This window comes from Pyrgilauda ruficollis, unplaced genomic scaffold (genome assembly GCF_017590135.1).
Source record: "Pyrgilauda ruficollis isolate IOZ18807 unplaced genomic scaffold, ASM1759013v1 scaffold225, whole genome shotgun sequence".
Classification (NCBI taxonomy): Eukaryota; Metazoa; Chordata; class Aves; order Passeriformes; family Passeridae; genus Pyrgilauda; species Pyrgilauda ruficollis.
The window spans coordinates 62,387-88,857 of NW_024521984.1; the positions used below are offsets into that span (position 1 = coordinate 62,387).

The window sequence follows — 26,471 nt, forward strand, 5'->3', positions numbered from 1 at the left end:
CTGGCTGAGGGAAAAGGAGATGCTGAGGAAGATGCAAGTCTTTCAAAGGACACTTAATCACATGAGTCACTTCAGGTGGGTGGGAGCAGAGCAAATCCATGCTTTTGCTGTTCTCTTCTTTCCAGCTCGGTGTTGTGGGCTGGTGGAAAAAGCTGCTCTCCTTCCGGAGGCATTGGCGTCGGGGCAGAACTTGTGTGACTGCCAGATGTACCTCGGGATAGCCCAGAAGTCATTAGACCTATTCTATCCAACCAGTTTTAGCCTTTTTATTTTTTATTTTTTTGTCCAGTTTTTATTCTTTTAATATCAAAAAAAGTAGACTTCTCTCACGTCTGCAACCTCAGAGGAAGTAGGCTCAAAATCCATTTCTCCACTCGGAGCCCGGGCCAAGGGTTTTATGCCTGATTTATTTGCACGTGTGGACGTCGTAGACTCGTATGCACTCCTGGCAGCGGACGTAGCAGCACCAGTGGAAGATACAGTGACACTTCTCTTTCCGTTTCTCAGTCCTCGTGTTGTGCCCGCGGCCGCAGCACAAAAGGTCGCAACCGTCAATCCCGTGGGAAGTGACGTTGCAGATCCTGTCGCGGGTCCCAAAGGAGCCTGTCTCAGGGTTGGGCTCGCAAAAGTTTGGCGAGTTCTCGTAGTAAACCAGGTCCTTCTCAGTGGGGGCCTTGAAGAAGTTGTATTTGGGCCGGAGGGTCTCCACCCAGCCGCGGGATTCCCGGTGTTTTTCCACCACCATTTCGGACGCGCTGTCGTACTTGTCCTTGAGGTAGTCGCCGATGACCCTGAAGTCTGGCTGGGACCACCAGCAGGTCTTCACTTCACAGCTGCCCGAGAGCCCGTGGCACTTGCACTTGAGGTGCATGAGCTCAATGATAGACTGCAAAAGAGAAGAAAGGCAAAGGAGAAGGAACACATAATTAACCTGTAATTGAAACTCTTATGACATTCTGCCACTTGGCCATGATTTTCCAAGGAATTATGGATGTTTTCATAGATATATTTATACTCTTGTGAACAAAAATCCCCTTATCCCCCGCTCACTGCTGGGTCTAAGCCATAAAACTTCTGTACTTTATGGTTTTCAGTGACTGGTTCTGATTCCCAGCTCAAATTTAAGCATTTACCAAAAACTTTCACCAAGAAGATTTATTAACTTCTGCCTTATCAATGCTCATGTGGGTATATTACAGTGCTGTCACACAGGAAAAGAATTCAAACACATCTAGGCAGAGAAGCAAAGAACACATAAAGCTACTCAAACAATGCCTTCATAAATGAAAACAGCAGCTTTTCTGTTGGAAATAAAAGGAAGATGAAATGTCCTAACTATCTAGACCAGAACTCCATCCTTTACATATGTTTCGTGTTTACTTAAGCAAACAAGGTTCAAGCCTTGCTATGGCTCCTTTCAGAAACTGAAAAGGGATTTGTTTTTATTTTAAAGCCAGGGTTATGATTTTTCTAAAATCACTTCAAAGGAAAAAAAAAGTAAGAGCCCTACTTTTGATTTCAAAGGCTCAGGCTTCAACACAAAGCACTTTCCTGGGATAAATGGTGATTATTGATCCCAGAAGCTCGCTACTTGTTTTTACCTCTTATATAACAAGTTAAATAAATAGAGGTGTTGCCCTCCAGTACTCTGAGGTGGGAGACAACCTTATGCAACAGCTTGATAATCTGCATTTTCAGAGCGATCAGCAAATTTCTGGGTACGTGAACAGGCGAGTGCCAGCCTGAGTCCAAGAGATTTGCCATGAATCAGCACCTTGGTGCTCACCAGGTGTTTTCCTGTGTTATTTACGGAGTATCACCTTCCACATAGCAGGTTGCAATTAGCGAGGAGAGAGAACCGCAGAAGGTTTGGTTCGTATAATCACGCTGAACTTAATCAAAACTCCTGGCAGAGCGGTAGGGTTGGAGTTCCAATGGGAACTAATCTGAAACATTGCCCATGGCTCAGGTTTAGCTGGGAACACTCGAGTATGGAGGCCTGGAAGAGCTGTCCCATGGGTGCTGGCGTGGTGAGAATGGAAAACCCCCAGTTTTCTAAAACAGGTAATGGTGTGACATCTGCCCTCTAACCTCTGACACCTGTAAAATGTCCTAAAATAAGAGTTAAGGAACAAGGCTTAGAGTAAAAAGACCTTTGCAGGCCTGTGAACACAGGGATGTTTGTTTTTTTAACAAGGATTCTCACTTTAAAACAAATTCTCACTTTAAAGGAAAGCCCTCCTTTCCAGTCCACACAGCTTCTCCTCAGCCCTCTTTTTCCCACCATCTATCCCAGTAACTGCCACCAGCACTGCCCCATCCCTGGGGGTGCCTGGGCTAATTTAGGCCAGAGCTGGAGGAAACCACATTATTGCTTGTGGTCATCTCCATTGCAGACAATTTTGGTTTCTGGTGGTATTTCCCTTTCAAAAGTTGTATTCCAGCAGCTCTGCTGTGGTGTGAGGTGGGATAACACCACTGGGAATTCACAGTATTCACTTCAGGAGCCCTCAAGAAACCCCAGCCTGCCTGAGGATGTGTCCCAGCACAGCAACTGTGGTGGCTTTGGTACAGCTCACTGCACAAATGTCCTCCTGGATATGTGCAAGACCTGCTGTTGGGACAAGACCACATTAACCTGTTCTCTCTTTTCCCAGAGAAGCTGTGGCATAATCTCTGTTAGAAAGGGCTTTGTGGTTCAGTTCTACAAATTGTTTCCCTCAGTTTCTACAACTGTTTCCCAATTACATTCTTCTGGATTTATGGGCTATTCCTGAGATAAAAAAAAAAAGAAAAAAAAGGAATGTCCCCCTTTTGGGATTATTCCACCTGGGGAAAATATTGTGTATAAGGCAGATTTTGTGCTTTCTTTTCCCCTACACGTTTTGTTCCAGAATTGTTTGAAGTAAAAACAGCTTCAGGGCATGATCCAAGTTTAATCAGGAGGCACCAGAGTTATATTGCCTCTAATTTTGCTTAAATATTTCCTGGGAAATAGAACAGGGTTGAGAAGATGGGTTGTGGGAAATGCTCTCCTGCTCTTCTCCTCCCTCAAGGCGGCAGAGAAGGGGAATGGACAATTGCACTCAAACTTCAGGTGCCCCACAGTCAATGGAAGGGAACAGGCACAATTAGGACATTATTAACTAAATTAATAACTCTAATAATGGAATCACAGAATGATTTGGGTTGGAAGGGATCTTAAAAATCGCTCAGTTCCAACTAGCCTGGGATGGGCAGGGACACCTTCTGCTAGCCCTGTCCAGCCTGGCCTTGGGCACTACCAGGAATGGGGCATCCACAACTTCTGGGGGTAGATATCCTTATAAAATGGGATGAAATCCCATCCTCAGCCTGCCTTGATCCATCCTCTATAAAAGAGATCTGGACAGCTGACTCCAAGGCAGGCGTTTACGTCTGTGTGGGTGAATTTATGTGGACCAGACCAGGCACGTTGATTTAGAACTATCACAGGACAGGTATTACCATCTTGTGACATAAATTTGCCCAGATTTAGCTCTTTCGAGCCTCCTTAATCCCCTCCCACCATCCACCCTATGAGGTAACAAAACAGCAACAGGAAAGGAGAAACTGAAATGTCCTTACAGTCCTTCCAGCTTCGTTGTTGTGCCTGTTCATGGCCGAGCGAGCGTCGGGCCTGTTCTCCCGCGCGTCCGCGAACTCCCGGGACACCATGCTCCCGAACTCCACGTCCTCGCTGCAGCCGCCCCACTTCCAGCCCTCGCCAGGAGAGCCCTTGTGGCGCGTGTCACACCCGCAGATGGTGGCCGAGCCCTCGGCGCAGGATCTGGTCACGGCAAAAGCCACCCCGGCGGAGGCGATGGCGTGGACAAAGGCCGACTCCCTGGTGGCTGTGAGAGAGAGAAGTCAGTGAGGAAGGGCCAGTGAAGGATGGATTTGGTCAGTACTGTGAGCATTTTCTCCGGAGGGCATGGCAGAAGGCCAGGGAATCCTCCTTTTCCCTGTGGTCTGGCTTGGACCTTCTCCAAAGACGTTTTCTTCTGCTAGGAAACGAGCTCCTGCACAGACAGGACCAGGCTTGATTCAAGGCCACTGAAGTCAGCCAAAAAGTTCTGACTAGGGTCATCCTCAGGTCTTTGGATAGGGCCATGGCACCACAGACAGCTGTGCAAACCTGAATTTCAGGGGGCACATGGAATATTCTATGTGGTACTGTGCAGCCAACGCACCACATAGCCAGAGCCTGAGCCGTGGGCTTCGCTTCAGAATTTGGGTATGTTCCCAAAAAAATTAAAAATACAGGTTTACACCTAACAACAGCCTCATGCTTTACCTGGTGGTGGGGCCAGCACCAGGTAAAGCTCCTCTTCCTTGACAGGGAGAGATGATGGTGGCTGGAAGGTAGGAAAATGCCTCAATCCTCAGGATGCAAACCAAACATTGTCCCCTCCCTCCATCCCTTTTTCCCTGAGGCTGTGCCCCTCACTGGGTGACAGGAGCACCTTGCACCTGCCCCCAGTTTTCCTCACTTGCCTAATCAAGGTAACTGCCGAGGGGACTGGGAATAAGCTTTCCTTTTGTGCCCATTGCCTCGGGCTGGAAGGTGGGATCAGCCACAAGATGTCATGGCTAAGGACTGAAGAGTTTTGGTCTTTGTGGAGAACTTCTCTCACAGCCTTCCATCCCACGGAGAGCTGGGCAGGGAAGGGGAGCAGGGAACGCTTTCCTGGATGCCAGAGCTTTTTCCACACTGTGCCAAAATGAAAACCAAACTTTTCCAACTGCTTTGCAAGTGGGGCGTACCCCAAGACATCAATTTTTATTTCCCTTTCTCCTTGCAGTTTTGATTTCTCCACTCACAAGAAATGACCCCGCAGCTCAATACCACACCTCAGAAAACACCAGTGCTTTTTGGCTGCAGTAAAATGGGATTTTTACCATGAAGAGGGCTGTTCTCAAATCCTTGGGGCAATTCTAAGCAGGTACAAAGACTCTGACGACAGGCCTCCCTTAACCTCATGTATTATTTCCCACTCACCTTGTGCATATAGAGCAGTTATCCTAGAAATTGTGTTGTCCCTGACACTTTTCAGATGATTCCACTGAGACATTGAAATATTAATGGATCCATAAAGTCACAAGGTCACATTTTCAGTTGATGCAACTTCACCAAAGCTTCTTCTGAGCTTTGTATCACCTGACTACTCAAAAACCACTCAAACCTTCCCTGCACCGTGTTTTGCTGATCTGAGCTTTCCTTGGGCATTTTGGCTTAACCTTTGCCTTCCAGATGCTTCCAGGCTTTACTAATGTGAAGAGAGTTTCATGCACCAAGCCAAAAAGCCAACATGTTTACGGGGAGCAAACACAACTGCAGAGCAATCCTGGCTGGATTTTAGGCTTAAGCAAGAACTCAAGCTTTGCTTTGGGAAGGCTACCAAATACAACAATATGCAAATCCCATAACGTGCATGAACTTACAGGCTGAAGGGATGAGCAATGTCCTGGAACATGTTTGTCAGGGCACTTGGGGAGGTTATTAAGTCACTGAGGGCTACAACCAAAAAAAAAAAAAAAAAGAAAAGGAAAATGTAGGAACCCTCAGGTCCCCAGTGTGATTTTGAAAAACCCTTGTTCAGCATCCTGCAAATGATGACCATGCAGTTCTTGATTGTGAAAGCTCAGCTTAGAGCATGAACAGGAGAGTCCCGTTCACACAGGACTGGCGACTCTGCATCTTGAGCTTGCCTAAGTCCAGGTGGGATCCAGAAACCAGATTTTGGGGGTGGAGCACTTCATATGAGGTCTCCAAGAACATTTCTGACCAGCCCTGGAGTCTCTGAAGAATGAAAGGCTTCTCACAAAAGCCAGTGAGGTGAGGTGGTGGGGTGGATGCCATCACAATCTGTAGGGTGGTGGAAGGTGCAGTGTTTGGCCAGAGAAAGGCTGACACACCTCCCACATCCTCCCAGTGATCTTAAAACCTTCCTATAAAATCACAGAATGGTTGGATTGGAAGGTCCTTAAAGGTCATGTGGTTCCAGCATTCCCAGTTTTCCTACTCAGGGCTGCTTTCACCCCGTTCTCCACCCAGCCTGTGTTTGGGATTGGGATTGGCCTGACCCTTGTGCAGGACTGTGAGAACTGGATTTGGTAAAGGATTCTCAAAACTGACTGAAAGCTCACACAGCCTTGCACACCTGTATGCAAACTCTGAAATAAGGTGTGCTGGCTTAGGAAGGCCATGGAATGGAGATGACATTGCTGAGAGATTGAGCTAGGAACAAGTTTCAAAAGATGGCCTTGCAAAAAGACCAGATATTTCAGAGGATTACAACTGTGAAAGATGCATTGTAGCGAGACCATGTGGGGCAGAATGATAGGTGATTATAGGTGATTAAAATAATAGGTGATTGGTGTTAGAAGTATTAGCAGCATTGCCTGGCAAAAGCTAATAGGCTGAAAAACATTTATAAGGTATTGCAACCAGGAAATAGGTTGGCTTCTGATGGATTGGTGCTGAGTTTTACATCTCTTATGTCTCACCCTTCATCGAGACTGGTAATGGAATAAAATCTTTTGAAAGGCCTCTCAGTTGCCCTGTCTCTGGGATTTTCCAACACAGGACCTTGCACTTGGCCTTGCTGAGCTTCATGAGGTTTGCACAGACCCACATCTCCATCCCTTCCCTCCAGCATGTGCCTGCACCACTCAGCCTGGTCAGCAGCAAACCTCCTGAGAGTGCCTGGATCCCACTGTCCTTGTCACCAACAAACCCCCTGAGAGTGCCTGGATCCCACTGTCCTTGTCACCAACAAACCCCCTGAGAGTGCCTGGATCCCACTGTCCTTGTCACCAACAAGCAGTGGCAGCCCCAACCCCAAGGAACACCACTGCACCTCCTGGAGTGCCACCACACAGATAATTCCTGACCCACCAAGTGGCCCATCCATCAAATCCAGGTATCTCCAATTCAGAGACTAGGATGATGTTCTTCCCTAAAGCACGTTCCTTGGTCAGGCCAGCTCTCATCTCTTGGGAATCACCCTTCCCTCTGCCCAGAAGAGATCTGATCCAGGCCTTTGGCTTATTGGGAAGGAGCTGTAGGAGCTGAACTGGTGTTTGCAAACCCTGGGGCGACCCCCTGTGCCTTGCCAAGCTCGGACCAAAAAGAAAATGTCTACAGCTGTGGTGTTTGTGCAGGAAAACTTCTCCTGTGTGGGTGTGAGAGGGGTGGCCTCAGCTGGGGAATCCATGGCTTGTGGATCCCAGCTTGGATTGAGCAGGAGCCACCAGCTCAGTGGTGTTTCCCTGTGCATTCCCCTCACTACAAGAAAGACATGGAGGGGCTGGAGCGTGTCCAGGGAAGGGAATGGAGCTGGGAAGGGTCTGGAGCCCCAGGGGAGGCTGAGGGAGCTGGGAAGGGGCTCAGCCTGGAGCAAAGGAGGCTCAGGGGGGACCTTGTGGCTCTGCACAGCTCCTGCCAGGAGGGGACAGCCGGGGGGGGGTCGGGCTGTGCTCCAGGGAACAGGGACAGGAGGAGAGGGAACAGCCTCAAGTTGTGTCAAGGATTGGATATTAGGGAAAATTGAATATTTGGGTTGAATATTAGGGAAATTTTCTTCACTGAAAGGGTTGTCAGGAACTGGCACAGCTGCCCGGGGCAGTGGTGGAGTCACCTGGAGGGATTTAAAGGATATGGCACTTGGGAACATGGGTTACCAGTGGATGTGGCAGTGCTGGGTTTGGGCTCAGTGACCTTGTTGGTCTTTTCCAGCCTTAAGGATTCTACAATCCAGTGGCTCTGTCCAGGTGCAGAGCTCAAACCCCACGGAGCTTCAGGCAGCACAGCCTGGAGAATTCCCGTGTTTGCCAGGACTTGGCCACAGCCCAACAAGCCGTTCCAGCAGTTCTTTGGCTGTAGAGACCAAACCCTAAATCTCAGGTCCATCACCTGAACTCTCCGCAGTTTTTAGCCCTTGTTGAAAGCCAGGAGGGTATTGATGGGATTTGCCTTAAGAAGCACCAATTACAGGGAGCTCTGCTTTTCCCAGAAAGGCTCGGTGCCTTTTACAGCCGGGATAGGACTCAATCACTCCCCTGCTTTTGAAATGCAGCCACCACTTAAGAGCACACAACAGGAAGCAAATCGCCTTGTATCTGATCGTAACTACCTGGGGAATGCAGGCAGGCAGGGCAAAGGAGCTCCGATCTGGCCCCGGGGCACCGAGGTGAGGAGTTTGTCTCTTGAGAAAGTCGCAGCCGGTCTCTTAATGACTCCACGAAATTAGGGCACTGGGTTTAACATCTCCTACCCCCTAAGTTAAGGCAGCGGGTTCAAGATTGACGCAGATGGAGCCGTGCCATCGTGTGAGTCACGTCCTGCCACCTCCCAAGCCACGGGACATGTCCTGCCTTCGCCGAGCATCCCCCAAACCGGGCTCCCAAAAACCTCCCCGGGTCGTGGCCGGAGGCGGTGTGGCTGCAGGAATGGAGAAGGAGCGCATGGAGATGGAGATAAGCAGAAGGAAAGCATGCACTTGTAATGGAAATGAGGGGTTATTAAGGTGCCATATAAAAATGCAAGAGATTTGGCGAAGATAGCAGGAAAGTGCCGTGTGTTTGTCGGGTGGCCTCGTTCCTCTCTGGGTGGTTCTGGTGGCAGGAGGCAGCAGCTGGTTGGGGCTTGAGGAGAGCTTCTGGAAAGTCACCTGTCAGGAGGAGGTTTGCAGGGACCAATTTCTCACAGGGATGTTGACTTCAGAGCATTTTAAGCACCTTCTTTTGGTCACCAAAGCTCTGGCTTCAGCTCGCTTTATTCCTGCCTGCTCCTGCATTTCCCCTGGTGCTTCTCCAAAATTCCCTCTCCATTCTGGGGGACTGAGTAGCAGTGAAAAAGTGACTTACAGAGGGCCTTCAGGGGTGTCCCCTAAAGCACAGGTCTCCAAGCCACTGGAAAGGGTCTCCTAAGAAGCCCAGACTGAAATCTTAGAAAATGAATGTCCCCTGAATATCCTGTGCAGAACCTCTCTCACCACATGTCCCAGCACCAAACCCATCCTGAGATGCAAAAACCCTTGGCTGAGTAGTTTAATTTTGATAATCCAGAGGCCTGAGGATGATGTGACCCAAGATTTGCTTTCCTGCTGTGACAGGGCTTTTTTATGTGACTTTGGGCAAATCCTTTAGTCACTCTGTGCTTCTGCTTCCTTATCTGTACACCCGAGGACAATCCTGCTTATCTCCCCAGGAGCCTGCAATGCTAAATTCAGTGATGGCTTCAGAATTGCAGGCAGAAGGGATTGGAGCCGAGCAGAGGGTTCTCACATTGTGGGATGAGGAAGGCAAATGAATAACTGCATAAATATCTCAGCTGTCCCATATGTGGGAACTGCTCTCGTGTGTTCTTCTGCCCAGACAGTGACTTATTTTCCCTGAATGATGAAATGATTAACCCCAGGTCAGGTAGGTATCTCAGATATGTGGCAAGATGGAACTGTGGCAATGCAGTAGGGTGAATATAATGGCTTATTTTGCTCTGAAAAATCCCTTTTTCTCACATCTATACTGCAACAGTTAGCCCTGCCATCCCCATTCCTGAAACCCCAAATCTTTCCTTTTTGAAACAGAGTCACTGGAGTGAAGCACTGACTTAGTGCCTTTTTGGGCTGGATTATGTATAAACAACAGGGAAAAGAACAGAAATGTCCCAGACAATGAAGAAAATAATTCCCAGCCATGTCTGCTCTTGAGGAGAGGATCCTGCTCCTGTTCCATGATTGAAAGACATTGGAAATGTGTGGCTGTGAGCCCTGAATTTCTGACACCACAGACCTCTGGAGTGCCCTTGGGAGAGGCATTTTGCTAAAAATTGAGTAGAATAGAGGAAATGATTTATCTATTTAGCAGGACTGTGGGGAGCAGTCATGCTGGCTCCTCTGAGCCTCATTTTTCAAAGCTTAAAGTCTACAAAAAGGTACCTCTAGCTCCAGCTTCTTGAGACACCCATCTTTGAGGGGTGGAAGGTGCCAAGGCTTTCCAACATCTCTGTGGTAGGGGAGACTCCCTTGGTACAGGAGGGAGTGTGAGAAAGGGTTTCAATTCCCTCCTTGGCTCCAGGGGATATAAACCCACAGCTGTCAGTTAAGATTTTCACAACAGTTGACACTACACTGACTCTGGATTAAAATGGAAAAAAACAGACCAAATAAACTAAATAAACCCTAAGAACTAAGAAACTGGAAATAAAGCTGGGAACAACCTGGTGTTTCTGGTATTTGGAGCAGCGCAACTCAGCCTTTTACATAGAGGGCTCATCCTAGCTCAGTTTTCCCTGGTTCCTGTGGTTCTTCTGCACCTTTGGCATCCTGGGAATTGGAAAGTGCTGCCCAATGGAAAAAGGTGGTGAGGAATTTGTGAAAAGCTTTGGAAGCCCAGCCTTAGACTGAGGTGGGGTGAAGCACAAGCCCTGTGAGGAGGAATTTGGGTTTTGACTGCAGTATGAAGATCACCACCCAGCTGCTCTGAGCCCACTCTGCTCCTTGAATCCACCCAGAAACATCTCCGTGAAGATAAACCAGAAGGCTTTGAATGAAAGCTCACACTGCATCACTTTGGATGAAAAAGAAGAATCCCAGAAGAGATTAATGAGCCTGCTCGGTTGTTGAGGAGCTGGTGGCTCCTGGGAGAAGGAGTTTCTTTAGGCTCTGACAGCCTTGCAGGCACGGCTGCTTTCTGAACAGCAGGAGTGAAATCCAAAGGGACCGGTGAGTCAGAGCTCCCAGGATTTGCAAAAGCACATGGGGGCATCACTGCTGGCTTTTACCAACACCAATGGCATTGCCTGCTGGCCCTGAAATCCACGTGCAGGAGGAGCAGGGCAGCCCAGCCTGCCCCAGATTCCAGCAGAGGATACTCCAGTGCCTCAGCACAGCTGGGCTCTGCTAAACTTGCAGCAGATCAGCACATCCCTGACCAGCAGCTCCCTGAAAGCCAAAAACTGAGTGTTCAGGATATGGGGATGGTGTCCCCCACCTCACAATGCTCTTTGGGAGCTTGGAAGAAAACTGGGGAGAGACTTCTCAGTAGGGTCTGCTGAACTAAAAGAGGGGCAATGGTTTTAAACTAAAAATACATGGATCCAAACATAAGGAAGTAATTTTTTATGGTGAGGGTGGTGAAGGACTGGAACAGGCTGTCCAAAGAGGTGGTGGGTGCCCCATCCCTGGAAGCAGCCAAGGTGAAATCAGGTGGGGCTTTCAGCAGTCTGATCTGTTGGAGAGGTGTCCCTGCTCACTGCAGGGGAGTTGGACTAGATGAGCTTTAAAAGTCTCTTCCAACCTAAACCATACTAAGAAAAGAAGGTTCACATTTTCACAGGACATATTTCTCCTCAGGGAAAGGAGTGAAGGTGGGGAAAAATAAAAAAAAATGTTAAAAGCTTTTTTTTTTTTTTTTTTTTTTTTGAATGATCACCAAGCAGGAAATCATTTGCCAATCAGAACTATTAAATATTGGCTCAGCACCAGGGGAAGGCAGAGAACAGGGAACTCCTTGGCACAGGCTGGCTGACAAATCCATCCACAGGCTGTGCCCAAGTGCTGGAGGGCAACAAGCTCTGTTCCCATTGCAGGGGAGGAGGAGGAAGAGGAGGAGGAGGAGGAGAAGGAGGATCACAGGGGTGTCATGGCTGTTGGGACCCTGACAGTGCTCAAGGGGAAAACACTGGGAACGTTGGAAACCAAATATTGGCTCTGCAGCCTCGGAGGCAGCTGAGCTTCAGCTACCCCACATTCCTCTGGATTGTAGCAAGAGAGGATCCCATCTCAGATAAAGCAACTGAAATGTTTTACCTAAGTCTGGCTCAGCCTCCAGCTTCCCTCTGGAGAGGTCCCTGTTTCCAGAGTTCCCATGTCCCTTGACCCATCCTCACCATCTGCAGAGCCTCAGACCTGGCACCTCCTCAATTACCCCTTTACTCCTTAAAAAGGGGCTCCCTGTCCCACACATGCTGTTTGCTTTCCACCCATTAGGATGGAAGCTGTGGCCTTGGATGTGCTCAGCACGAGGACTCTAAAAGGAGTCAGGATTCCTGGTGGGAGGGAGACTCATTCCACAGAGCACATTCCCAAATTCTGCAGCATGAGCAGTGGTCATCCTGCGATGTGTTGGAAAACGTGTTTCCATGTGCTGGAAAATACTTCCCTAAGTGGAAGCTGAAGGAAGAGATCCTGAGATTCTGAGATCTTTAAAGCTTTTGTTTCTTTCCTTGGTGTCACTCCCAAGCCTAAACCACCAAGTGCCCTGACCCTGATTTTCTGCTTGACCACAGCAGCACCGACCAGGGAGCCCTTGTGGCTACCCTGAGGAGCCTCCAGAGGCTTTGGGAAGATCAGAGCCTGGTGACTGCACAAAGGGCCTCTCTGGACACAGGTGACTCCAGCACTCTGCCTCAGTTTCCCATCTGCAAATCAATGGGGCAGAAAGCTCATCTTACCCTCTCCAGCCTGAGCTTCGGGCACCTTTTCAGCCTGCAGCATTCCACAGGGGAGGGGCAAAGGACAGGAGTGTTCTCCTCAGCCAGTGCTGCAGGATGCCTTTTTACCCCACGAGTGATGCTGGCGCTGGGATCACTGTTTATCCAGGGGGCCTTCCAGAAGAACCTCAGCACCTTGAGCTGCCTCTGGGCTAGCTGTGGTCACCTCATTGCAAAGGGGTGAGACATTAAAATGTCCCTTCCACACCAAACTACTCCATTATTCTGTGACGTGGAGACTTTCTAACCATCACCTCATCTGGTTACAGGTCTTGGCAGCAGCTCCAGGATGTTCCAGAGCAGCTCTGTGTTGCACTAAGATGTGCCCAGAGTTACATAAATCCCCATCAATCTTATCCTGAGGATCCTGATTACTTGGGAGCCTTTGAAAAGGAGCAGAGCCTAAATGGCTGCCTGGGATCCCTTGGATGCAGAAGGATCACTAAGTGCATTCCTCAAAGATCTCTTTGTGAGACTGCAATCAGAGAATTATAGAATCACAGAATGGTTTGGATGGGAAGGGACCTTAAGATTGTCTCTTTCCAACCCCCTAGTGGACACCTTCCACTAGCCCAGGTTACTCAGAGCCCCATAAAGCCCAGCCCTGACCATTTCCAGAGATGGGAATCCACAGCTCCAGTCTCCGTGCTGCTCTACAGACTGGCCTGAACGATCTGGAGTCATTCCCCAGTGACATCCAAGCTCCTGCTGCCATTGCCTTGTGTCTCATCTCCTCCTCTTCAGCAGCATTCCCACGTGGGTTATCTCCAAACCTAGGGAAGCCAAGGACTGCCAGAACAGCAGTCCTGGGGGGCTGCAGGCAACTGAGGCTTTCCTTGGAATGGGATGAGGTGGCTCCAAGAGCTGCTGCAGCTCTGGGAGAGTTGCAGCACCCACAGCACAGCAGGTGATGCCAACCAGGAGCTGTCCCACAGCTCTGTGTGACACCACAGCCTGTCCCCTTCTTCACAGAGAGCCCTGTCAGCTCCGTGCCCAGCTGATTCTGCAGAGTTTCTCATCAAAATCCAGCTCCAGGGTTTGCCTGGCTTTTTTAACCACTTAAAAATCAGGCCCCTAAATGCAAAGACTTATGCAAATGCATAATAACAAGAAGTTAACCACACTTTTGCATATCTTAAAGGAAAGGTTAGGTTTGGGTCCCATCTGTGTTTTGAACGGAGTTCTGATTGAGTTCTTGTTTCCTCTGAACCAGCTGTGCTAGTGTCAACACATCCCTGGGAAGATGAAAGGCCCTAAAAAGACATTTGATCAGATTAGCTGTGATTCAGCTCATTGGAGGGAAATTATTAAATGGGCAATTCCTGCCAGGGAACATGAAGGCGATACAGATAAGAGGGAATGTTGGATTGAAGGAGTTTGGATTAGTGCAGCTTGTAAAATCCTGAAGGCCAACTTTCCCCAAAACATCTGAATGATGGGGGTCTTTTCTCATTCTTTTTCTTTTCACTTTCTCCCTGTTGGTGGCTCATGGTTCTCGTTGCACAACAGAGCTGAAACCTCCAGCGTGGTGCTCAAACCTTTCTCGCACGTCCAAACTTTTTTTGCACTTCCAAACCTTTCAGGCTGTACCTGGAGCAGGTAGAGCCAGCTTGCCCGATGCCAGGGCAGCCTGCAAGCCTTGTGCCCTGGGAGCAGGACCAGTGCTCCCTGGTGCCCTGTGAGCCGGAGCCCAGGGTGGCTGGGAGGCTGGAATGCTCTCGTTAATTAGCGACTGCCAAAACAACCCCAGGTGATCTCGCAGGTAACCAGACCCCCGAGAGAGGCAAATCAGCAGGACGGTCTGGTATCAGTAACCCGAGTCTGATACCTGCAAAGCAAACACCCCCTTATCTCCCTCCCTATCGCCCTATCTCTCTGCTGATCTAATCATTACCGTGTATGTCTCCCTACCTACCCTTCTTAATGCTTTATCTGGCTTTCTGTTGGCTTGGTCATGTGTGAAACACCCTGATCCCCCCCTCCCGCCATCCCATGAATGCCTTCTCCTGAATATTCCATCCTCCTGGAGCAGCACGGTCCTCTCGGTTACCCCTGGTCTCCCCAACATCCCTGGGAGGCTCCGGACACTTATGCAAATGCATAATAACAAGAAGTTAACCACACTTTTGCATATCTTAAAGGAAAGGTTAGGTTTGGGTCCCATCTGTGTTTTGAACGGAGTTCTGATTGAGTTCTTGTTTCCTCTGAACCAGCTGTGCTAGTGTCAACACATCCCTGGGAAGATGAAAGGCCCTAAAAAGACATTTGATCAGATTAGCTGTGATTCAGCTCATTGGAGGGAAATTATTAAATGGGCAATTCCTGCCAGGGAACATGAAGGCGATACAGATAAGAGGGAATGTTGGATTGAAGGAGTTTGGATTAGTGCAGCTTGTAAAATCCTGAAGGCCAACTTTCCCCAAAACATCTGAATGATGGGGGTCTTTTCTCATTCTTTTTCTTTTCACTTTCTCCCTGTTGGTGGCTCATGGTTCTCGTTGCACAACAGAGCCGAAACCTCCAGCGTGGTGCTCAAACCTTTCTCGCACGTCCAAACTTTTTTTGCACTTCCAAACCTTTCAGGCTGTACCTGGAGCAGGTAGAGCCAGCTTGCCCGATGCCAGGGCAGCCTGCAAGCCTTGTGCCCTGGGAGCAGGACCAGTGCTCCCTGAGCCCGAGCCCAGGGTGGCTGGGAGGCTGGAATGCTCTCGTTAATTAGCGACTGCCAAAACAACCCCAGGTGATCTCGCAGGTAACCAGACCCCCGAGAGAGGCAAATCAGCAGGACGGTCTGGTATCAGTAATCCGAGTCTGATACCTGCAAAGCAAACACCCCCTTATCTCCCTCCCTATCGCCCTATCTCTCTGCTGATCTAATCATTACCGTGTATGTCTCCCTACCTACCCTTCTTAATGCTTTATCTGGCTTTCTGTTGGCTTGGTCATGTGTGAAACACCCTGATCCCCCCCTCCCGCCATCCCATGAATGCCTTCTCCTGAATATTCCATCCTCCTGGAGCAGCACGGTCCTCTCGGTTACCCCTGGTCTCCCCAACATCCCTGGGAGGCTCCGGACAAAAGGAAGCTGTGTGCCAATCGGGGGTTATTAGCAGAGATACAGGGCGCTCATTGTGGCAGGACAGGGTCCTTAATGAAAGGGGAAGGAGGAAAAGGAGCAGGGAAGGACTGGGGTGAAATTCCCCAGGGCACCTTCCAGGTTAAAGAATCATTGGGGTCCCTCCTGGCTTTGGGAAAAAAGAAAAAAAATAAAAATAAGGCAAGAAAAAGAAGGCAAGCCCCAAAAACCGCTATGCAAAACGATCAGTAGGATACAGGGAAGCGAAAAAAAAAAAAAAAAAGGATATAATTGTATTCTGTTATCAGAAGCAACATGGTTGAACAAAAGGATCTCCTTCGCCCACCTGAGAATGGAATGCGAGGCTCCATTTCGCTGCTCTGATCGTATTTGACAGCCCCCCTCGAGACTGCCTGGTTGGTATGGCAAATCGTCCTTATTACCTGCTGGGGTGAATGAATCCCCCTTTGTGCTGGCACTGTCACGCCGCATTAGGTTGACAATGGCCCGAGATATTTTATATGAAATTTGCCCTCACTTGTGATTAGCCAGCACCAACTAAGTCATAGCAACCTAGAACTATGCATTGGCCGGGCCCCGTTGTCGGCCGAAAGGGAAATCCCTATTCAAATGGTTTAATAAAACAATCTAAAGGGCGTGTGAATCGTGAAAAGCATTTTCACTTTTCTCTTTAGCTTAATCTCATGGTCGCTGGGATATTGTGCTCCGAGCAGACCCCAGCAGGGTGTGGGCTAAGGTCCCCCATCAACTTCTTTTACAGCCTCCTTTTCTGCGAGTTAATGATATACCGGTGTGATTGCCTCCCGCAGCAAGAAGAAACACGCATTTGATGAAAAGGATGGACCTCCTAACACATCCTAAATGGCAACAATTTCTCATCCAAAGGTCACAGGTCATAACCTGGATTTTGAATCACCACCCAGATCTTTTTCAAAGCCCTGCTAAAGCTGGGGGATTCGGCGAGGCCGTTTTACACACACACACACACACACACACACACACACACACACACACACACAGAGACGGCGTTATCTCCAGAGGTTCCTGCTCCGCTTGAGACCTGAGCTTAGTGCTTGGAAACAATTGGATTTTCCCCTGGTTTGGGGGCTACGGTTTGCTGCTTTTCACATCCTCTCAGCCCTGGGGAGAGGTGGGCAATGCAGAGATGTGCAGCCCCTGAGGGTCGCCCGGAGCTCAGCAGCACCTGGGCTACAAGAAACACCCTGGCTTGAATCACCCTGCCCATTCACCCCAAACCTGTCACACTCCCAGCCCCAAACATCACCTCCAGCAAGGCTTCGAGGTCTCAACACTCTCCCCACTCACTTGAAGGTGTGGAAAAACTCCCCCAGTGCTGAACCCTCGATAGATGAGATCTCCCAGGGTGGGTGAGATGCAGCCACAGAGGTTTGGAGTGGAGTGGGGTGGGAGGAGGGAGAAGGAGACACACAAGGTTCCCCCTTCTGCATTTGTGCTCCACTTCCTCACTGGGGCTGGGAGGAAGCAGGGTCCCTGCAAGGCTGGATCTTAGCATTTACCTAAGCAGTGGAAAGCTTTGCCTCTGCAAGACAGGGCTGGAAATCCCCAGGATAACAAGCTCCCTCACGAACCTCCGGAGCACAAACCAAAGGGGAAGGGGAAAGCAGCACAGGAACCTGTTCAGTTTTCCCCACTTTTCTCTCCTCTTGATTCCCCTCACAAAGCCTTAAGCCAGGTGGGGCATTCGTCTCCTGCTTGAACATCAAGATTCTCCCTCGAGGTTTTCCCACTGGAGCTCAGCAGGACGAGTGGGGCTGCACAGGCTCTCGTGAGGGACCCTCTTGGCTTCCAAAATCCACGTTAACCTCTCCTAAAAGGTGTTCACATGAGCTGTGGTGTGTTTCCACTGCAGCTCCCCACATAATTGCAAGCTATCTGGGGCAAGGAATGGTTCTGTTATTAAGTGCTTGTACACTATTTAGCACAATGGGGCCCTGATCTCTGCTTGGGGCCTCAGAGTCTACTGTAATACAAATAATTAACCATAATAGAGCTGGGAAAATATCTTAATAAAACCATGGAATCAATTTGAGGCAATTAAGCAATTTTTCAGCTTGCAGAAATTTTTGCTTTACAGGCTCCATTTGGAGAAGGGAGGGGGTCTGGGTGCTGGAGGAGCTGCTAACCTCCCTGCAGCAGGCTTGGGCAATCTGGTTTTTTGGTTTTGTTTTGTTTTTTGGAGTTTTTTGAGTTTTTTTTCCAGTGGGTTTCAGTTTCACCCAGTTGGGGAAGCAGAAAAATTTGATGTAGCTCCCACAGCATAAAAGCCCCTTTTTATAAATAGCTCGTGAGAGGAAGCACGGTTTGGAGGATGGATTGTGGTCCCTATGGGAGAAGGGGCTCAGTCCTACAAAACACGACTTCCAAACAGCTCCTCTGCCCCAGCTGCCCACCTGTGAGATGGAGAGCCATCATTATTTTCCCACTTTCTAATCCCAAACACTCAAGGACAATGCTGGGGAATTTCAGATCTATTTAGACACCAAGGAACAAGGAAATTGCAAAGCCCCGGATGCAGGCTGGATGATTTACAAGCAATTTTAAGTCGGCAGATAAGCTGGGGATGACAGATATTCTGATTATAGTTGGAGCTCTTGTATAAATCTCAAGCAGAAAAGGGAGCTAAATATATTGAACACTTGTCTGAAATTTCTCCATCACTGGAGGAGTGCATGTGAGGACACTGCTGAAGGAGCTCAGCTCCTAAAGATGGGAAAACCAAAATATCCCCTGCTTCACCCAACCCAAACAGGAACCTCAAAAACTGAGCTGCAGCTCCCTTTCCAGAAGGAAACAGCTCCACCTGCCATGAACACATCTGCTGGCCAGGTGGATAAAGAACTTTATCATGCATAGATTTTTATGGCCCTTGGCAGGAACATTTATCATAGAACCACGGAATCACAGAGGGGTTTGGGTTGGAAGGGACATCTAAGATCTGGTTTCAACCCCTCTGCCATGGGCAGGGACACCTTCCACTGTCCCAGGTTGCTCCAGTTCCCATCCAATCCAGCCTTGGACACTTCCAGGGATCCAGGAGCAGCCACAGCTTCTCTGGGCACCCTGTGCCAGGGCCTCAGCACCCTCCCAGCCAAGAATTCCTTCCCAAAATCCCACCTAAGCATTCCCTCTCCACCTTAACACCATTCCCCTTGTCCTATCACAACTTGCTGTTTCACCCTGCCCAACAGCCGTGTTCTGAGACATTCCCTTAAATCTTTCAATCCTAAGAAGACACAATCAAAATACTCAGAACAGAAGAAGTGGAAAAACCCAAATTTCCTCCTTACATTGTTGTGCATTGCCAGCATGGCTGAGAAAAGTCTACGAGCTGGTGATCAGCCTGGTGCTGGTCCCAGATACGGAGAAATGAGTCCTAGAGGTTAAAAATGGAAGGAAATTATCCTGACCACAATTTCAAAGCAGACTTCACCCTCTAAAGCATCATGCCCTAATAATGTTTAATTTCAGCCACCATGAGGAGCCAGCCTGCCATCGTGCTGGGCTGAAAATGTCACTGTTTGGGTTTGGGAAGCTGAGCAAAACATAGAAAGTGGATACATGGCATGGGGACCTCCTGGGAATCTGTCACACCCTGAATAAGACATATTCATAAGGCCTTGTGCTCTTGGTGAATATAAAACCACAGAAATGTGATTTGTGGTTGGTCAAATCATAGACAGATGTTAAATAATAATAACAATAATAATAACAGCACTAAAATAGCCAGAACTTGTATCTGCTTGTGATTTAAAACACAAGTGAAGCTCTCACCTTGCCCTCACCAATGTGAGTGGGCTACTTGACCTCAAAAAAACACACAAAAATCAAATAACCTGCTGTAGAAGCAGAGGATACCAAACACCACCAGATAATTTTCTTAATCAGTCATCATTTGTATTCACAGGACAAACCAATTTCATCCCTCTGATGCTTCCCTTGTTTTACACAAATTTCTTACGCTCAAATAATGACTACCTCTAATTAGAGATGCCCTGTGCCACACACTGTCAGCCCTCATGTCCAGCAATCCTCTCTCCTCTGGAGATGATCTCGTCCAGCCTGAACTGCACATGGATTTTGCCCTCCCAGGCAAGGAAAGCACTGGGGAGCCAGAATGGGAATAACCAATCCCAAACTGGGTTGGGATTGGGGTCTCTCTGAAGGGACCAGAGCTGTGGGAGAATGGGAAGAGCAGGGAGGTGCTCTGGGGTTTGATTCAGGTTCAATCTCTGTCTCTGGGCTCACCCATTTTAAGCTAAATGATAACAGGTGCTTTGATGAACCCTTCCCTTGCTCAGCCTATGTGTAATTTAATTATATTTTCTTCTTCTCATTCACATTCTGAGGGTTTTCCAGAGCTTTGCCAACCTGATTGCAAGAAAACCCACATTTCCATCTTTGGCTTCTCATTCTTGCTGTTGTCAATTCACCAAATGCCTGCCTGCTCTTGTATCAACCCTGCCTTCATATTTGAGGACTGGACATGATTTTATTCCTGATTTGACTGATTTTATTCCTGATTTGACATCTGATGTTCTGTTTCAGGTTCTTGAAGAGCATCCACACCCCCCAGCTCTGGGTGTGTGCTCTCCAGAGTTGGTGAGAGCAACTCATGGCTCCTTATCCATGATATTAACTTGGAGGGGAGGTGATGACCTGTCCTGCCCACCCTGATTTTGGTGACTTTCGTGGGAGGAAAAGGCATTTTTCAAGCTGCTGGAGGAACCCAGCACCTTAAGGATTTCCTGCCAGTGCACATTGCTTTCATCCCTGCCTATCTTAGAGCAACAAAATCAAAGCTCCGCATCCTGCGGTCCCTTGGGATGGGAATTGCTGAAGATTCCTCTCTTGCTGTTAAATGTGAGCTCCCTTGGTGGCAACACTGCTGCTGCCCTGTGTAATGAGTGGGGGGTAGATGACATGTGAAGTGCAAAAAAACTGGGAAAAAAAAAAAAAAAGGAACAACCAAGCAGCCTTTGGAAATGTCTATGCAAATCAGTTACTGAATAAATCAAGTAAAAATACATATTTTGGCCATCAGCAGAAAAACACGTGGCCTGATTCTCCTCTTGGCCTGGTGTAATTTATATCTAATTCAGTGGAAGTGGCAGAAAAGTTAAGCCAGTGTAATTAGGTGCATCTTGGTATTAAAATACTTTTTTTCCTAGAAAAACTTTGTTTATGATACACTTTTGACTTTGCACTAATATCTGGATAGACCGGCAGGCTCAGCCCGTGCTCCAGAAGCACTTAAAATCACAGATCTCAGACTTGGACCTCGCAGCCTCCTGCCCAAAGGCAGGATCCACTCTGCCTGAGCCATCCTGACAGATGTTTGTCTAACCTGTTCTCCAAAACCTCCCAGGTCGGGGCTCCCACCCCGTCCCGGGGCGATCCCTGCTCACGCTTCGCTGCCCTCACCGTTACTCTGCTCTTCCCAAACTCTGCCCCTGCCACCGGGCTGGACGTGGAGGAGAACTTGTCAAATTAACCTTTGAGCCAAGGAGGGGGTGGGAGCGAAGGGAAGGAGAGGATGGAGCTGCGGAGTTGTGTAACAGAGCTCAGCTCCCTGGGCTCTGCGAGTTATTCCTGCGTAAGCAAGGGAGCCCTTAATTTCTAATTCCACTGGGAGCCTCGCCTTTCTCCTGGCCTTTTTTGAATATGTTCCCTCTCCACGCTCGCTTCCATCTCTCATGCTAATTTCCCTTCCCTCTCAGCATCTCTCACATGTGCCCTCGGAGGGAGAGGCTGCTGCAACACACGCAGTCCCTGACTGAATCATCCCTTTGCTTCTGCATGACTAACACCCCTGCTATTTGTCTAACTATTTCCACTGATGCACATTTAATATGTAAAAAGTTAATTAAAGCCTTATTCATAAAAAAATATCTGGGCCAATTTAATATTTTTTTTATAAATACCTCAAGGTAACATTTCAATTAGGGACTAAATACCAGAAAGCACTGTCAGATTCACCCCCACCACCACCACCACCTCCCCATCTCTAATCAAAGCGTCAGGTTTTGATATTATAAAGGAAAAGCCACCAAAACCACAAGAACATTTAGAGGAATTCACTCTGCAGGTGCAGAGATCAATCCTGGGAGAAGCTGAGAACATCCAGCTCTCGTGGAAGCCACTCTGAGGAGAAGCCAGTTCCGTGCCCAGAGCCCATTCCCAAGTGGATCTGTGCTCATGCTGGCCTTGGGAGAACCTGCTGAATCTTTCTGATCAGTTTGGTCCAGCAACCTTTAATCATGCAAGTGGCTCACATCTTCTGTGCAGCTCCAGACTTGCCAGCAAAAGGTTTGCAGGACTGAAATTGGGATTTGTCCTGGCACAACAAAGCTGCTGATGGTTCCAGGCTGGAAAATGCATCCCATAAACAAATTGCTTCTCCCTGGTCACCTGGGAGGAGTGGAAATTCTGGAGCATGTGAATCACATGTTCCAAACAGTCTGGTCAGTGGGCAATATAATTCAGGAGCTCAGTGGATGTACTGGATTTAATGGAATGCCAGAATGATGGAATGGTTTAAGGGCTGGAGAGAAACTGGAAGATCACCCATGGCAGGGACAGCTTCCACTATCCCAGGCTGCTCCAAGCCCTGTCCAACCTGGCCTTGGACACTTCCAGAGATCCAGGGGCAGCCACAGCTACTCTGGGCACCCTGTGCCAGGGCCTCAGCACCCTCACAGGGAAGAATTTTTTCCCCAAAATCCCACCTAACCCTCTTCCCCTTCAGCTTAAAGCCACTGTTGTTTAACATGTGAGTGTCTCATCCTCTGTAGGTGACCCTAGAACAGATGGCAAAGCCACCTACAGGATGTGAATTCTGCCAATTTGAGGAAGAATTTGAGGAAGGGGTAAGGCCCTGGCACAAGCTGCCCAGGAGAATTTGTGGGGGGGCTCCTTCCTGGAAGAATCCAAGGCCAGGTTGAACAGGGCTTGGAGCAACTTGGGATAGTGGAAGGTGTCCGTACCCATGGCAGGAAGTTGGAATGGGATGATCTTTGAGGTGCCTTCCAACCCAAACCATTCCAGGAGTCTGATTCTGGGAAATCTCAAAATCTGCCACACCAAAAACGAAGCAAATGAAAATGCCATGTGCCAGGTGGAAGGAGCAGTCCCCAAACTCTCCAGCAAAGGCCGAGTCACGAGAGTCACTCTGAAGAAGATCTCCAGGCCCATCTAGCCCAAGTCTTCATTTCAGGAATTTTTATGGGGTCATTCCAAAAGCTCCTCCATCTGTGCCTTCAGAGAGGGATAGTGGGGCACCTGGGGCAGCTGCTGGTAGGTGGTTTCCCTCCATGGAGCCTTGCAGGGCACACGTAGGAGCTGTCAGGAATGCTAATATGGGAGCACAGGCCTCAACTGGAAATCTTAAAGAGGGGATTAGAACAGATGAGTCCTCACTTAGCTCTCCAGAACAACAGCAGAGATAAATCTGGCTGCTCCTTTGGAGGGTGTTAAAGGAGGATTTCCTGGGAGGTGGATCCCCTCAGTGGGGTGTTATTGTATGGGCTGTGGGGCGGGAAGGAATGGATTAAGGAACTGGCAATGGGATGTGGGGCCTTTGCCTGTGCTGACAATGGATCTGAGCTGGGGAGGGTGGAAAGCTGTCCGTGGGTGTAGGAAATCAGGGCAGGCTCCTGGCTTTTTCCTGGAGGCCACACTGCTGCTCTGGAGATGAGAATTACTGCTCAGATGTTCAGCCGTGGCTCTGCTGGGCCTCCAGGTGTGGAGGAGGCAGAAGCTGGGTCACCCACACGCTGCCCAACCCTGTCCTGCAGTAGAACAATGCCAGTGCTGATAAGAAGCGTTATAAATGTTATATCCTGCCCAGAAATCACTCCTGGGTCCCATCATCCTCTTGACTTTCTTGAATATGAACAATCTTTTGCGCTGTTTCTTGTTATAGTGGGGATTTTGGGATGTTTTCCTTCCAATCTCCATGTTTGTTCTGTTGTGGATAATAGTGTTTGGGCATCACCACCACCCTTGGTGCTAATTTTGGGGATTGGTGGAAGCCTACACAGAGCTGAGGAACTGAGAGCTCAGCTAAACAAAGCAGAGAGAGATTTTGGGGAGGAATTGCAGGGTTTCTTTGAATTTCAGAGCCCGTGTTTGCTCTTATTTTAATGCTGAGCATAACACGCTCAGAGTCCTCTTGAATAAATGCATTTTTTAACCCAAGACATAAAATTCCCACTATCTGCAGATCCCCACAGTCTCACAGAGCTGCTTAGAGGTCAAGCACTGAGATGAAGATCTCCCAAGTGGTGAGTTTTACACACGGAAGGCAAATCTTTCACCCAAGCTGGTTAACCTCAGTTGGGTTAAATCAGTTTCTATGGCAGGGCAGTTTGTGCACTTGCCTGGGTGAGGTTCAAGGCAGGTTTGCCTTTTATCTTGGGTGAGGAGCTGAATTCAAGCTGTGAGGGCTGGAATGACTCCCCAGCACCTCCTGGATCACTTGTGGCTCTCCAATATTTTGTTGATGGTTTCTGGCCTGGCTGTGGCCTGTGAGCAGCAGGGCTGTGCCCAGCAGGTGTTGGAGCCCAGGCTGGGTCACTCTGGGATGTGGTTTTCCTGCTCAGATCAGCTCCAGAGGAGCCACCACCACCCTCTGAGGGAGTCCTGGTACACCACCAGCCTGGACCTGCTGATGTGCATCACCTGTGGTGACAGCGGGAAGCGGAGCCACCATCCCACGCTGGGGTTCATCCCAAGCTGTCTGATCCCAATCAAGACCAAGCTTAGCTCCTCTGTCATTTTAAGCCAGGCTAACTTCCCCACGTGCCCAGTCTGAGCTAAGAGCACCCTCCTTATTATGGCAGCGTCCATGGAACCAAATAAAAGCCTAAAGCACCACGAGTCACAACCCTCACAAAAGAAGGTGCAGCCCTGCATTTACAAACCAGCAGTGAGCCCCAAGCCTCTTAAATATCAGAAGACCCATCCCTACCAAGAAAAGCCCAATATACTTCCAGCTTTTAGCCAACCACATTAGTGGTCAACCCCATAAAATGGGTAAATACATGTAGTGAATTATCCAGGGTGCTTGACGCAGTGACCTCACTGAATTGCAGCACCAGTGATTACAGGCTCTTTTCCAGCTGGAATGCTGATCCATATGGTTTTAAATTGCATCTACCTCACTCTCCACACTTGGAATAATTGGTATTTTGTAGCCAGCACCAATGTAAGAGGCTTGTGCTGTACTGGTGGGTGTTGGAGCAAAGTGTATGTGAAAAATCAGGTTAAGTATGGAAATATGTTTGGAATCCTTAAAAAAAAAATCAACCCACAAACACCTTTTGAACTTTACTGTTTCTTTAAAAAAAATGACTTTATGGCTTTATGTCAGGTTGGTGTGAGGATTTCAGGGATGTCACAGTAGCTTTAACATGTACTGGAAACATCCAAGGTGAGGTTGGATGGGGGTCTGAGCAACCTGACCCAGTCCAAGATGTCCCTGCTCATGGCAGGGCTTGGACTAGGTGACCTTTAAAGATCCCTTCCAAAAATCACCTCCATTTTCCTCCTTTTTTCCCCAATATTTTCCTTCAGATCCAGACCCTTTTCCAGCTGGCCCAGCTGGCTCCAGAGTGGGAAGAGGGAAAAGCTGGGAAGAGGGAAAAGCAGGAAAAGGGAAAGCAGGAAAAGGGAAGGGCAGGAAAGAGGAAAGACAGGAAAGATCAGGAAAATATTTCCACTAAAAAAATGCTGACATCACCTCCATTTTCATGCTTTTTTCCCAAACTTACTATTTTTCATCCCAATCCCTCCTGACCCTTTTCCAGCTGGCCCAGCTGGCTCAGAAGCAGGAAGAGGGAAAAGCTGGGAAAAGAGAAAAGCAGGAAAAGGAAAGAGCAGGAAAAGGGAAGGGCAGGAAAGAGGAAAGGTCATGAAATTGCTCCTGCTAAAAAACACCAACATCACCTCAATTTTCCTCCTTTTTTCCCATCCTATCCTGTGGTTTTCCCAAACTATCCTATAAATGAACAAAAGTGTTGATGACTGATAGGGCAGGAATGTTCTGGAGGCATTGACTGAAGTGAGGAGATTTTAGGGAGAGTTTTTAACTTTAAATGTGTTGCAGCTGGAAATAAATGATCTTTAAGGCCCCTTCCAACCCAAACCATTCTGAGGTTCTCTGACTTGATTCTTCTCACATATTGGTTATTGATTATTTGATTTAGTTACTGAGAACACTGGAAGCACAGACCTGAGAACTGAGGTGGTGATTTTCTGCTGGTTGGGAAGTTGAGAAGTTCTGCCCTCTTGAGAACCAACTCCAGCAGACAAAATCCATTGTCTTTCCCAACGGAAAAACAATGAGATAGAGAATTTGATGATAAAACATTTGTATTCTGCTCACTCTTTCCTGATTCATGGAGACCAGTGGTATCAGGGTGTGTTTGGGCCAGGGTTAGAATTAATAAAGCCATAAACAGAACTTTACAGAACTTAATATTTGCCTTCAGAGTCACCAGATCATGTCTGAAGTGTTCAGGTGCAAGTGATGGATCTTGAAGGAGAAGATCTCTTGCTCAGGGGAGCAAAATGCAAAGAATATTCTTAATTTTAGGCACTGGCCAAGGATTATAACTCAAATATAAATTTCACCAGAGTACCACAGAATGTTTCCCATAAAAACTGGGCTCCACAGAGCTCCCATCTATCCCCTCAGGACTCATTTACATTCTTCAAATTCATCTCTCAAGGAATCTGTATCTTAAATCCAATCAGAAAAGCAGATTGGAGATCTTGCATGAACGAAACCAAATTTCTCCACCAAACCCAACTGCA

The 26,471-nt window shown here is 48.3% G+C and overlaps 1 protein-coding gene across 1 annotated transcript in view; it reads right to left on the reverse strand.

The window, feature by feature from the left end:
• Positions 1 to 398: 398 nt before the first annotated feature.
• Positions 399 to 26,471, reverse strand: part of LOC121354231 (protein Wnt-3a) — an 88,331-nt gene continuing 62,258 nt past the window's right edge. The window contains exons 3-4 of the mRNA XM_041468670.1: positions 3,607 to 3,872; positions 399 to 886 (exon numbers count right to left, since the gene is read on the reverse strand). Of these exons, the coding sequence (XP_041324604.1) occupies positions 407 to 886; positions 3,607 to 3,872 (746 nt within the window). The 3' untranslated portion in view covers positions 399 to 406. The remainder of the gene's footprint in view (positions 887 to 3,606; positions 3,873 to 26,471) is intronic.